The sequence below is a fragment of the Alligator mississippiensis genome, chromosome 1, assembly GCF_030867095.1.
Source record: "Alligator mississippiensis isolate rAllMis1 chromosome 1, rAllMis1, whole genome shotgun sequence".
NCBI lineage: Eukaryota > Metazoa > Chordata > Crocodylia > Alligatoridae > Alligator > Alligator mississippiensis.
Genome location: NC_081824.1, coordinates 482957819 through 482972085, shown reverse-complemented (window position 1 = coordinate 482972085; position 14267 = coordinate 482957819). Strand labels below are relative to the sequence as shown.

The window sequence follows — 14267 nt, the reverse complement described above, 5'->3', positions numbered from 1 at the left end:
TAGGGAGCAGGTGCTTTTTTATTGGAAAAGGGAAGAATCGCTCCACATCTGGAAAATATGCCTTTTTTTTTGTTTGGAGAGGAGACTCTCAGTCCAAATTTCTTTGTAGCTGATCCGCAGAAGGTTAAAGATGCATTTTGATCAGGATGTAACCTGGGAAAGAGAAACAGCTCGATAATCTAGCAGCTCTTTAATCAGGACGAGATGCATCCAGTGGCTGGCGGATGCAGCTACGTGCATTCAGAAAAGAAATGAGCACGGGCTTTTAATAGCGAATAACCATGAGAACAACTTCCCTAGGGAGGGAGTGGATCCTCCGTTAGTCTTTCGATTAGCACCGGAGAGCTTGTTAATGCTCTAGCTTCCCTCCAAAGTTACGGGCTTAACGAGGGGATTATTAGATGGACTTTTCTGGGACCTCCGGCATGACACAGGCCAGAGAAGATGACCATAATGCTCCCAAGAAATCTTAAAGTCCATGCACATAGATACCAGCATCCTGCTTATAGCCACAGCAAGCAAGTTCGGTACAGCCGTGCTGGAAGCCACCTCCACTGTATTGGAGGGGCTACACAGACACGCAGGGCCTCAAAGACAGCAGCCACCAGCCTGTGTGGCTCCACGTCCACGCCAGGAAGGTGTGATATACCTGGGCACGGCATTGCACCTATGCGGGGTTTGTCACACATGGCACCCAGGCTAGTGAGCGGGGCAGGCCAGCGCTCTTGAAGGACAGCAGCACTTGGGGGGCTCCTCTCTGTTGTGCAAACATGAATGAGGGATGCCTCACCCTCCCTGGCATTAGCCCCATCTTACAGAGTGGGAAAACTGAGGCACTGAAAATCTCAAAAGTCAACATCTGCAAAAAACTCTAGGGGCTGATACTCCCTCGGCACCCAGTAGCCAGAATCGCTGTTGAAATGGTCGGTGGATGTCACCTGGCCACAAAGATAACCCCGCGGGAACCCAGACGTCCTGGCTACCAGGGACCTGCTCGAAGCCCGGCTCCTCCTGGAGCTGGAGAAGGAACCCAGGAGTCCTGCGCGTCGCCCTTCCCCGGGCGCCCCGATCCCCCCTCGGAGCTGGGCAGAGCACCCAGGCGTCCCGGCCCCTCCTTTCCCAAGACCTGGAGCACAACCCAGGAGGCCTGCCCCTTTTCTTCTCCAAAGCTGGAAAACAAACCCAGTGTCCTGGCTCCTTTCTCCTCCAAACCAGGAAGAGAGCCCAGGAGGCCTGCCCCTTTTCTTCCCAAATCCAGGGCGGGGGGCAGGGGGGATGGGACGGGACAGGACATCCCCCCACCCTCCCCAGGAGTCCTGCCCTTTTCTTCCCGAAACCAGGAAGAGAACCCACAAGTTAGGCCCTTTTCTTCCCAAATCTGGGGGGGGGGGGGGGGGGGAGGGAGGGGACCCCCAGGGAGTCCAGCTCCTTTCTCCATCCCTCCCTCTCCCCTCCCCCAAAAAGAAACCAGGAGTCCTGCCATATTCTCCCCAAATTTGGGAAAAACACCCCAAAGTCCTACCCCTTTCCCCCCCAAAAAACAACAAAAAACCAGGAATCCTACCCCTTTCTCCCCCACCACCCCCGGGGGAAAGAACCGAGCAGTCCTGCCCCTTTTCTTCCCCAAAGCTGGAAAACAAACCCGGCGTCCTGGCTCCTTTCTCCTCCAAACCAGGAAGAGAGCCCAGGAGTCCTGCCCTTTTCTTCCCAAATCCGGGAGAAACCAAACCAAACCAAACCAAACCAGGGAGTCCTGGCTCCTTTCTCCCCCCCACAAAAAGCACCGAGTTGTCTTGCTGTTCCCCCCCCCCCAAACAAACAAAAACAAACAAAAACCCAACAAAAACAAAACCAAGATCCAGGACTCTTACCCCTTTCCCCCCCCCCGGGGGAGAACCCAGGAATCCTGCCCTTTTCTCCCCAGAAAAGGAAGAGGAGCGGGCGCGCGGCCCGTGGGAACAGGAGCCGGGCGCCCGCCCCGCGCCGCTCCGGCTCCGCCCGGCCGCTCCCGCCCGCTTCCTGCGCTGCAGCAAAGCATCCTTGGGAGCCGCGGCCCGGACGGCGCGGCACGGCACGGCACGGGACAGGACAGGAGAGGAGAGGACAGCCCGGGCCGCAGGTACCAGCCGCCCGCTGCATTGGGGCCAGCAAAGGATTTCCCCACCCTGGTCAGACTGGTACAAACTGGGGGGGGGGTTTGCCTTCCTGTGTAGCAGAGGCACGGGCTCTTTGGCACATCTATTGAGAGTATTTCATACAAGCAGGGTGTTGGTGGTCGCGGCCCCGCTGCTTTGCTTTCCCCAAGCAGGGTGGGGAGTGATGCCTGGTGCCGTGTCAGGGGTGACCTCTGCAGCTTCCTGCCCTACGGCTCCACGACTAGGTGTCTTACGAATGCTCTGCTTTCACCCCAGAGAGGTGACGGGCTCCAGGCAAGGATTACTAGCTGAACGGCTCCAGCTGGTGTCATGCTGCAGGCCCCAGACAGGGGGGATCCTAATGCTCACTGGAGGTCTAGACATCCATGCCCGTGAGTACCGATCACACGCAATCTCTGTACAGCGATGCTGAAAGCATCATCTCTGCGGTGCGGAAGGGGCAAGGCATTGGCCTTGCTGGGGTGGGATGCACCCAGCATGGACACTCTTCATAGACGTCTAGAGAAGTGAGGCTGGAGGTCACTCCAGGTCTAACCAGGCAAAATCCTAGACAATGAGGGTGGAAGGGACCTCAGGGGGTCACATCTAGTCCAACCCCCTGCTCCAAGCAGGACCAGCCCCAACAAGATCCAAGGCTTTGTCGACCTGGGTCTTAAAAACCTCCAAGGATGGAGATGCCACCACCTCTCTAGGTAACTCGTTCCAGTGCTTCATCACCCCAGTAGTGAGAAAGTTTGTTCTAATACCCAGCCTCAACTTTCCTTGCTGCAGCTTGAGCCCATTGCTCCTTGTCCTGTCATCTGCCCCCACTGAGACCAGCCCAGCTCCATCCTCTTTGTAGCCCTCCTGCAGGGAGTTGAAGGCTGCTATCAAATCCCTCCTCGGTCTTCTCTCCTGCACACACTGTCCCTGCCCAAACCATCCCAGATGTACCCATTTTCCAACCTCTTCCCCTTCCCTTGGACCCATGTCAGCACCTCAACCTGATCCTGCTTATACCACTCCAACCAGCTTGAAGGGGAAAGGGCAGGACAAGAAATCACCTGCAAACTGTCATGTCACTGGTGAAATCCGTGAGCTGTGTTACGTGTCATTTAAACCAGCGTCCCCTTTTCCTGGGAGAGCCCACAACCCCGTGCTCTTCCGTGACAGGTGCAAGGGGGCACGGCCCCAGCGTGCAAATGCACAGCTCTGGACGAGGATGTGTGCATTTATGGTTGCACATGTGCAGCCAGGTGCTGTGGTCATGTGTGTTGATGCAGACGGCAGGGCCCGTGGACAGCCAAACTAGAAGTTTTTAAATGCACTATTTTGAGGTCTCCCTTCTGCATGCCGGAGGCTTGCTAAGGGAGTGGGACTTTTCCCCAAGCAGGCTTAGCTCTCTCCTCTATCAGCTTAGCCACTGCTTTCTTATCTCCTTTTTCATACTCCCCATCGGCTGCCAGGCCCCTGATGTTGGCTTCCAGGCATCTACCCCGGTCTGATTCTGCATCCCTGGGTGCGTCTACACATGCATTGACGCACTTTAGTTACTGCCACTAACTCTAGCACCTCAATTGTGAGGGCATTTATACACATACCTTTGTGTCCCGCAACGCGGCGGAGATCCAGCGGGTCGGAGCAGACTTGATTAATCGAGTCTGTGCTGTGCCGTGTGCAGTTGTGTAAATGCTCATCAGCGTGCAGACAGTGGTAGCGGTGCGCTTTTGCACTAAAACACCTCCAATGTATTTTAGTTCAAAATTGCACCGCTGTCATTTTCTCAGTGCTGACATGCATTTTGCTGCTTATACAACTGCAGGTGCTGCAGGCTTTTAAAAGCGCCCTGTGGTGCAAGCATGTGTACAAATGCCCATAGGTGCTAGGAAAATGCACATTAGCATTGTCATGCGCATCAACTAAAGGGCATGTTTTTTTAGTGACGATTTAATGCACATTAAAATAGGCTAATGCACATTAAAGCGCATGTGTAGATGTGTCCCCTGTTGAAGGAAACCCAGTTTGGTGCATGGGATAAAGCCAGCCCGCGGCACCGTAACAGACCCCGTAGCGTGCTTCCTTGCCAGCCCCTACAGCTGCAGCTAGAGGTGTCCCACAGCATAGTTCACTGGATTGTGAGCACGTGCCTGGATCGGATGCAGAGTGCACGGCACCGAGCTCGTCTAGTGCTTCATGTCACCAGTGAAATCCGTGCGTGCTGGTGTCTCATCTGACTGGCTCTGCCGGGACGTGCTGGTGCGGTGGGAATGGTTAGGAGCCCACAAAGGGAGCTGCGACAAGGAAATGGCCCAGATCATGCAGCCAAAACACAACATTTTCCTTTGCATTTGGGTCCTTTCAGCATAAAAAAAAAACAGAACAGAAAGACTCATCCAAAATGATTCCCGTTAGCTTCTTTCTCTCTGCTCCAGCAAGTCAGGGCTGGTCGCTTGCTACGGTCTCCATTGGTCCATCCTGTGCATAAATGGGGTCAGGGTCAAAAATGCAGGGTGAAACACCCCCTTGCAATACTTGCCTGCTTCACATCCTTCATGACCAGGTTTGTGCAGCTTCTAATCCCTTCCTCTTTCTCCAGGGCTGCAAGAGGGACATCATGGACCCTTGGGATGCTGAAGGAGGCGGTTTTCCTGCCCACGATACCTCCGGTGAGTAACGGGAGCTCCCAGCCAGCTGGGAGGGAAGCGGTGTGCGGCTCTGTTGCTGCCTCACTGATTTGGGGCTGTGCAGTCAGTTTGCTATCCTGCTCCAGGGTTTGAGACGGTGTCACCACCTTTTCCACCATCTCCATATCCTCCGTGCAAGCAAAAGTCCCTTCTGCCTTGCCAGGGATTTGCTTCGGCACTTCTCCGCATAAGTCTGGGCTGAGACGAATCCCCTAATCAACCAAGTAGCACAGGGGGAAGTTGCAGAGCGTGTGAGGTTCAGCACGCTCAGCTTTAGGCACAAAGGAGTCGGAGAAGCAGCAGTCATGGAGAAGGCCAGGAAAAAGCCAATTATACCAGCAGGCACAAACATAAGAGGGGGCTGGTATGAATAGAGAAATACTAAGCAGCTTCCTCCAATCAAGGCTCCCAGTAAGACCCCCCTTTGGCCCCCCGAAATGTAGAAACAGATTTATTGGGGTAGGGACAAAGGGTGCAGGTTCATGCCCCCAACAGCACTCGCTGCAAAAAAGAAGATGTGCTATCCCAGGAGGGAGGGCTGTATTGATGAGGGCAGGAGCCAGGACTCCTGGGTTCACCTCCTGTGAGCTTGAGCCATTCCCATTTTTTGCCTCAGTTTCCCCATCTCTTAAAAAAAAATAAAATAAAAGATAGCATCAGAGATGGCTTATTGGGCCAGACCAGTAAACCCAGCATCCAGCAGAGGCAAGTGTGCTTCTTTAATGGTTCTGAGCTCTGCAGGGTGTTCGAGGAAAACTTCATAAGTTTCTGTGGCGTTCATGATGTGCAAGATTTTGGAGAAGCTGGGTGCGATGGGTAGGATCCTTTCATTTTTTCCCCTGCTCAGGGTGTCCTGGGCCCCACCTGGACCTTGCAGTAAAGACTGAAAAGGAAGACGAGCCCCCGCTCACGGATCACCTGGACTTTCCCGAAAGAGCAGTTTCCCAGGGCAACCTGACAGGTGAGTGAGAGAACAAGCAACCCCAGCAGGGCCCCTTGATCAGCTTTATTGACTACACTCATTAACGATCACATGCAAATACTTGGAGCTGCTGGAAAAATACAGGTGCGTTCTTCATCCTGGTTCTCTTTGATTAAAAAAAACCCCCAAACCCAATTTTCAGATATAAAAAAATAACGCAAAAAATGATTAAAATGAAACACCGCTATATATACATATATAGATTAAATTAAAAAGAAACCGCACTATATATGCATATATAGTTTAGATTAAAATGAAACACCACTAAATATGCATATATAGATTAGATTAAAATGAAACACCACTAAATATGCATATATAGATTAGTGGTGTTCCAACTTAATCATAAAAAAATGTGGATTTGGGGTTATTTTTTTATATCCAAAAATTGGGGATTTTTTTAAAAAATTTTTTAAACCGCAGAAAAACAGGATCCCTGCTCATCACTGACATGGAATCTGTCTTTTTTCAACATTGCAATGTTTGAGGAATATCAGCCTCTCTATAAAATCAGTTAAAAAACCCAAGCTTTTAGGGTTGTGTTTTTTTTTTTTTTCCCTTTAACAAAAAATACAAAACAGAAGACATTTTAGAAATCAGCATCATTTTTAAAGAATGCTTTAGACACATTTTTCACATAAAAAATTCAACTAGCTCTTTAAGCAGCCTGGAACGAAGCAGGGACAAGCTTTTTTCCTCCAAGTGTTTTTAAGCAGGTTTCCAACTTGAAAATGCTTCTGGAGACGGGGAGGAAATCAGCTTCTCTGCAGGACTTTTTCATGAAGCTCCAGCCCAGATTTTGACAGGGTTGCCTAAAGAGGTGCTAGGGGCCGGGGGTCCTCTGAGGGGAAAGCCCCATGAAGCAGAGGGATCTTAATAAAAGAAGTCCCTTCCTTTTCCTCTGCAGTCTCCAGCGTTGGTCTTTGTGCTCGTAGGTATTGATGGATGGAGAGAAGGAAGGCCCGTCTCTTTTTCCACCCCAGGAGACGCGCACGTTCCTTCCTTCCCCTAAACTTTTAGGCCCAGTCGTGTCTCCTCTCCCTCACTGCTGGATGGGACAAGTAGGATACAGCTGTAGCTGCACTGTGCTGGCGCTAGCAGATGACGCCGGCACAGATCGATAGACGAGGTCCCAGGCGCTCAGCCAGGTATTGGGGGCCTCCCTCAGGCAAAGGGAGATGCGATGGATGTCCCAGTAACCCCATGTCCTTTTGCAGCTGAGATGTGTGCCACCTCCCAATGCTCATCGCACATGGGGACAGGGCTGACGGGGGCTTGGGCATTTCAGATGACCTTCTAGGACTTGACAGCTTCTATGGGGCAGGTTGGACCTCCATGCTCCCTTCCCCTATGGGCTATTAACACCAAAAGTCCAGGGAAAAGCAGCTGGTCTGTCTTGCAAAAGGGACATCAAGCTGTAGACCAGCCCGTGTCATTCCTGGTGTCCAGCAATGGCTGAGGCCTGGCTGGGGGGATCCCGATGCCTGAGAGGAGCCACGGAGAGCTTTCGCAATGGTGGTTTGGTCTGTGGTTTGTAGGGCATCCTACTGCCAAGCCTGACCTGCCGATAAAGCCGGAAGGAGAAGAGCGGAAGGAGACTGCGGGCCTGCTATTGGAGGCTGCAGAGAGAGAAGCCCCTTGCAGTAACTCTGCAGGTGAGGGAATTGCCTGACCTTTCCTGGGACGGCCCCACAGAGCGTTGCAAATCGGTGTGCACGCATTGCAGCTGCTTCTGGGGTAGACTGCATCAACAACCTAACAACAACCATCTTGGGCATTTTGGCAAAACACGGGGAGGTTTTGGGCCTTATAAAATAGGATGCTAGCATAGTCCAGCAGGCTTGGCTGTGATGTGGGGAGCAAAGAGACCTTTTGGCTTGGAAACCATCTTTGTGCTCAAACATTAGTCAACTCTGCTTTAGTCAACCCTGCCAAGTGGCATGAAAAAACGAAAAAGGCCACTACAAAATATTGTGTGGGGGTCCAACGTGCTGCTCTTTTTCCTTCTGATCTTTTAGGGGTGGGAGGGGATTCTTCTGCTTTTTGACATTTTGGGGGAAAAAAAAAGAACATTGAGGTTTGCTTTTTGTCTGTACAAGTGACCGTGCGCGGGAAGTTTGTTTTCAGCTCAAATCTGCTCGGTTCATTTTTTTCCCCCTCCACGATCTCCTTGGGATTTGGAAGCCAAATGAGACGTTTCCTGGCTTGGGCCCCATACTAAATTTCGGTCTGTCTAAACACGTCACCTGGCCCCAATCCCCTTGGGATCAGGGATGCTCAGCTTTTAAACAGCGATGCCCTGTCAGAGCCCCTGCGAGTAGGATGGTGCTGTTATTTCGTTCTGACAGATGGGACCAAAGCAGTGGTGGGGATTGTCAAGGGCACAAATGGCAATTAGTTGCTTCTTTCCTGGGGAAAGTCAGGGGCAGTTGAAGCTGGTGCCCAAGCCCCAGTGTTGATAATACCAGAGCCACATTAGGATCGGTCACAGCCTTGCACAGAGTGACCGGTCCTGACAGTAGCTCCGTGACCTTCCTTGTGGGTGGTAGGTGAGAAGTGGGCTTGGTTTTCCATTGCTTTGCATTGGCACGTAGACCTGGCTGTGGTGTGTGCAAAAGGGGAATCAGACCCATGCAGCTCTCTAGGTTGGAAGGAGAATATGGCGCCTGCCAAAAGCAACGACGATTTACTCTGCTCGAAAGGTGAACAGAGCTGTGTGGGGCTTTTCAGTCTAGTAGCTCACTGATTTGCAGCCTCTAACAGAGTTTCTGGCTTCTCTGTCCAGGTATCTGGGCTGGGAAAGCCATTAAGGAAGAAGGGTCTGGAGAGGAAAGTCCTGAGGACCGGGAGACAAACCCAGCACCCTTCAAGAGCCTTCTCCTGGCTCCCAAAAGAAGCTGCCAGAGCCAGCCGGGGAATGAGAGCCCCCAGGCCTTTGGGAAGCGTTGTGCCCGGGCACCCCAGAGCTGTGTGGGGGAGCCGGTGTTGTCCTGCCTGGACTGCGGGCAGCAGTTTGGTGACACAGAGGCCCTGAGCGAACATGAGTGGGGCCACGTGGCCGAGCGCACCTTCATCTGTACAGACTGCGGGAAGAGCTTTGGGCGGCACGCCACCTTGGTGGAGCATCAACGCGGGCACACGGCCGAGAGCCTCTTCCTCTGCCCCAGCTGCGGCAAGAGCTTCACCCACAAAGCGGCGCTCACGGTGCACCGGCGCACCCACACCCAGCCGCGTGCTGCTGCCGCACCACCTGCCTGCGCTGCAGCCCCTGCGGTCATGGAGGGGGGCACTGCCGTGGCCCCGAAGCCCACCAAGCCCTTCCCGTGCCTGGACTGCGGGGATGGCTTCCGGTCGCACGCGGCGCTCCTGAGCCACCAGCGCGTGCACGCTGAGGAGCGCCCCTACAAGTGTGTGCAGTGCGGGAAGAGCTTCTGCTTCCACGCGGAGCTGGCCTCGCACCGGCTCTGCCACCCGCCGGAGCGCTGGTTCCCCTGCGGCGCTTGTGGCCGACGTTTCCGCTCGCAAACCGACCTCATCCTGCACGAGCGCACCCACCCCGAGTCCACCTGGTGCCTGTGCGCCGAGTGCGGGAAGCTCTTCGCCGGCCCTACCGAGTTAGCCCGGCACCAGGCCAGCCACGCCGAGAAGCCGCATGCGTGCCCGGACTGCGGTAAGGCCTTCGGCTACCTGGCTGACCTCCTGCTGCACCAGCGCTCGCACGCGGAGAAGCCCCACGGCTGCCCCCAATGCCACAAGGGCTTCGGCTCCCGCACCGACCTCCTCCTCCACCAGCGGCTCCACGGTGAGGGCCAGAGCTTCACCTGCACCCAGTGCGCCAAAGCCTTTGGCTCCCGCACGGACCTCATCATGCACCAGCGCAGCCACCGCGACCGCCAGTCGTTCTCCTGCCCGGACTGCGGCCGCGTCTACACCAACCGCTCCTACCTGGTGGCCCACCAGCGCCTGCACACCGGGGAGAAGCCATACCAGTGTGCCCAGTGCGGGCGCAGCTTCAGCCACAAGTACCACCTGGGCAAGCACCAGCGGACGCACGCCGGGGGCATCCCGCCCGTGTACTGAGCTCCGGTGCCTTCCCAAATCGATGACTCCAGCCCCGAGGGCAGGAACGCGTGCTGCCACATTGGCAGGCACCGGACAGGTTGGAAACGTAAGGTAAAGCTATCTGCATTGGCATTGGCAGATTCAACTCTATGTACCTTGGTTCACACGTGCTCACGGTGGCACTAGTGAGCGTGCACGGAGAAGGAAGGGAAGGTGTCCGGGGCTGTTCCCGAGTCCATGTTGGAACACCCATGGGAGGACCTCGCTGCTCTGTTCACGTAGGAAATGGGAACGCCTGCCTCAGAGTAGCTTGGGGGAGACACCAAACGAGGCAGAGACAACCGGGCATGCCAGGCCACTGGGGGGTGGGGGCTGAGCCCCTTCTTGTGGGCATCTTCCTGCTGAAGGAGATGAGCTGTGAGCCTGCTAAAGAGAAGGGGTCTATTTTCAAGCTGGTGCAAAGTGGCAGAGCTTCCTGAAAGTCAAGAGCTAAATGGGCTGGGTGCAGGTGAGTGTTTGGCCCAAAGTGTGAAGGGTTAAGGGATGTGCTGTAGTTTGCAGGGAGACAAACAAGACAGGTGTTTAATACAGGTAGGAGTAACCGCATGCTGGCACTGTCCTTTTAAAGCAGCGGTATTGCATTATGCAAGTCCTGTTTTCAGTCCTTCTCTGTCTGCACCAGTGAATGTGCACAGATGAGACCGGGCAGCGTGTCACACTACAAAGACCTGGTTCTGGGCATGGAGGAAAGGGGACCAGGCTCAGCAAATGTGCATTTATTGAATCCAGCCCTGCTGCGGGGTGTCCTCTCAAAACACAACCCTCTAAAGCAGACCCTGCCCACTGGATCCATTGCATGAGATGAAGGAGATGCAGAGATTTGGAGAGGAGCAGTTTCAGCATGCAGTCCTTGAGCTCCCAGGTCAACAGGGAACATTGCATGCTGCAGTTTCCCTCCACTGGCCAGTCCCTCAGCAACAAAGTGGGGGCTGAACTCTGTGCTGTGCCCCATGGGGTTGCATGCTTCCAAAGCTGCACGTTCACCAGCCTCAGTAGTAAAATACAGCGTATTTCCACTCTGCTCAGTCTGTCATAACTGAACAACTATCGGCAGGATGGGGAGGAACAACAGAGATCCATGTGTCAGGGTGTTTTTCATAGAATCAAACAAAATGAGGGTTGGAAGGGAGCTCAGGAGGTCACATCTAGTCCACCCCCCTGCTCAAAGCAGGACTAGCCCCAACTACATCATCCCAGCCAGCGCTTTGTGTAGCCGGGTATAAACACCTCCAAGGATGGAGACTCCACCATCTCTCTGGGGAGCCTGTTCCAGTGCTTCACCACCCTCCTTGTGAGAAAGTTTTTCCTAATATCCAACCTCAACTCCCCTTGCTGCAGCTGGAGCCCATTGCTCCTTGTCCTGTCATCTGCCCCCACTGAGAGCAGCCCAGCTCCATCCTCTTTGCAGCCCCCCTGCAGGGAGGTGAAGGCTACTATCAAATCCCCCCTCGGTCTTCTCTTCTGCAGACTAAATCAGCCCATTTCACTCAGCCTCTCCTCCTAAGTCATGTTCCCCATCCCTAAGCCTCCATCGGAGGCATTGGGCATTGCCTGCAGCCAAGGCTGGGGATTTTGATTGGGATGTGCCAATGCTCCTGCTGAAATCAAAGCCAGAGGTTCCTCCGCTTAAAGCTAGACTGATGCCACATGGGATCAGAAAGAAATTTCCCTCCTGGTCAGATTGGTGTGGACTGGTGGGATTTTGCCTTCCTCTGTAGTCTGCCTGGCATCTCTTGAATGTGTATTAACAATCTTTTATAGCAGCAGGACGTTGGCTGCTGTGGTCCTCCTCCCCGCTTTTCCTGTGGCAGGTTTGGGCCCGATGTCTTGTGTTGTGCCAGGGTAGATGGTAGTCTTACAAAGAATTTAGATTATGGTTTGTTTGGATGGTTTGCACAGGGCTGATCCTGCCTCAGGCAGGAGGTTGGGCTAGATGTGACCTCTGGAGCTCCCTTCCAGCTCACCTTCTCTATGATTTTAATGGTGGATGGGATAGATGAGACAGGAGGAGCCTGCCATGAGCAGAGGGTTGGACTAGGTGCCTGCCTGAGGGCCCTGCCAGCCCAACGTCTCGATCTCTGGAAGGTGACAAGAACATGTTGTCATAGAAATGATGCCATGCAGAGATGACCCAGGATAACACCTACCTGCAAGCACCTACCTGCAACAATAGGGACACAGCCCTTGTTTCAGGTCTGTTGTGTGGCCATGGCCTGTTTCTTAGGATGAGGCGAGAAGTAAAATAAGGATGGCCAACTTGTGGCATGGGCAAGCCAGCGTGTGTGGCACGTGGTGGATGGAGGTCGTGGCAGACAGGGAATAGAGCAGAAAGCAGAGCAGCAGATTGATCCCCTTCCCCTGTCCAATCGGCTGCTCTGCTTTCTCTCCCTTTCCCTGGGCTCCCTGCTCAAAGTGCCACTCGGGGAGGATATGGGGCTAATTTGTAGCATACCTGCCAAAAGGATTGGCCTCCATTGAGCAAGACTATCACATTAGACTAGGGCCAGAGACTTGCTGAAGCCCGCGGAGAGCTCTCCTCCACTGAACGTGGTCATTGCTTTCCTCTGTGAGCCTCCTTCCACCAACTTCAGCACAGCATTCACCCTCCAAGCAGGGGTTGAGGAGGAGAAGGGCTTTGCTAATATATAGTCACAACACAGAGCAGCAAGCAGATAGCTACCCCCGTCTTTGGTTTTCATTCTTTGCCACCGGCGTCTCCTTTCTGCGCTTGACACACACTTTTAGATTCTCCGTGCCTCCCAAAAGACGTGGCCCAAATACTTTGTGTTGCTTTTCCAAGCATATTTCCCATCGCAGCCGCTGTCTTGTTGCCTTAGTGTGCAAAACAGATCAACGTGCTCGTGTTTGGGGGTGGCAGGGAGCCCGCTGAGAGACTCCAGAGAGATGAGATGCATATTTGATTTGCAACTGTTTTAAAAAAAAATTACATCTAAATGATTGCATAGTTTAAAAGTGTCCGTGAAAGTTCAGTCTTAAATATGTATCAGTAAAAGTCATCTGCAGAAGGCAGTGAATGAGCATGGTTGTGATGCCTTGTGAGTATACCAGTTTTGGGGGGGACTGAGCTGAAGCTAGCACAGGCAGGGGCTTCTAGAGGCTGATGGGGCTGCTACCGGCACCATAGAGGCAACAAGAAGAGAAACCAGAGCGTGCTTTGTGGGAGTCATAGAGAGGCAGGGAGGGAAGGGCAGCAGCAAGGGCCTGGGTGATCCACGATGGGACCTCCACCTTCAACTAACATCTCTTTGTGCTAGCTATATCAGCATTGCAGTGGCACTATGTCCCAGCAGTAGTGACCCAAATATAACTGACATCATAGGGAGGGGGATGTTGGAAAAATAGGACACTTTGTCAAAATAAACAGACAGATAAGCCTGCTGCATCCCTTAGTAGTGAGTGGTGCATGCATCTCATCTGCAAGCTGCTGCACCAAGCTTTGACCCAGAAAGCATTTTTTTTGTCTAAAAAGCCTTCTTGGGGGAGTGAGAAAACATAGCAGTGCGTGCCAAATCCTCGAGAAAACACACTGGGTAAGACTGGGCAAACCCACTGCAAAATCCATGCAACAGCTAGGAGATATTACCCCAGCAGTGAACTGCCCCCCTAAAAAGCAGTAACTTGGGCATGGTTATGTGTGTCTACATGTCTGCCTGTGCGCTGCTCTTTGGTAAAAAAGTCAGCAACATTCATAACACGTCCCCAGGCAGCTCTGTAATTACCAGGCTGCTCAGCTGCCCTAATATCCTCTGTGGGACTTGCTTTCAGAGCTGAAAAATAACCATGCAGCTCTCAATTGATAGGCACAGACAGATATAGATTTAAAAAAAAAACACCTCCCTAAAGCGGCACGGTTCGTCTGGACTACCTTTTTCCATGCAAACTATCAGTGTCCTGAGTGCAATGATAAGGTCTATAAATCATTTTGGCCTTAAAGATTTCTTTTCATCAGTGTGATCTCTATGGGAAAAAAAAGGTCTTTGAGGCTTGCCAGTCATCTCCTCTGCCCTATTTGGCAGCCCCTGTTTTAGAGAGAAGCTGGCAGAAGTAGGAGGAGATGAAGGTGTAAAAATCCTTCCACTCACAGTAAAGTCATGGGCCATTTGAATATGAAGTCACTTCTATTGCAGTGTCAGTACCTGTATTTGATAGTCTGACCTTGGGCCTCTTAATTGGAAAATATCAGCATACAGTTGATTATTTTTGTCAAGATACATACAATGTATTTACAGATGAGATCGGCATAAAATTACATTTGAATAAACATGTACATATTAAATGAAGTATGTAGTCATTCTAGTAGCGTCTTTCTTTTCCTGACTGTCC

At 52.8% G+C, this 14267-nt stretch overlaps 1 protein-coding gene and 1 long non-coding RNA gene across 7 annotated transcripts; one reads left to right on the top strand and one right to left on the bottom strand.

Moving 5' to 3' along the window:
• On the bottom strand, window positions 1–1960 carry LOC109281932 (uncharacterized). The gene is made up of 2 exons (XR_002088755.2): window positions 1872–1960; window positions 1–153 (listed from the first exon to the last, which is right to left on the bottom strand). It is a non-coding gene; the product is annotated as an uncharacterized LOC109281932 (long non-coding RNA).
• Window positions 1961–2039: 79 nt separating this feature from the next.
• LOC102571921 (zinc finger protein 250) lies at window positions 2040–14224 on the top strand. Of its 6 annotated transcripts, XM_019482379.2 has the most exons (6): window positions 2049–2119; window positions 2412–2527; window positions 4732–4801; window positions 5667–5780; window positions 7340–7456; window positions 8587–14224. In XM_019482379.2, exons 2-6 carry the CDS (start codon window positions 2522–2524, stop codon window positions 9879–9881), a joined length of 1602 nt encoding a protein of 533 aa, XP_019337924.1. In that variant the 5' UTR covers window positions 2049–2119; window positions 2412–2521; the 3' UTR covers window positions 9882–14224. The 6 variants fall into 6 exon arrangements, with proteins under 6 accessions (XP_059579480.1, XP_019337924.1, XP_059579475.1 ...); XM_059723497.1 differs by lacking the exon at window positions 2412–2527 and having other exon boundaries at window positions 2040–2119; XM_059723492.1 differs by lacking the exon at window positions 2412–2527 and having other exon boundaries at window positions 2107–2177; window positions 5697–5780.
• Window positions 14225–14267: the final 43 nt, after the last annotated feature.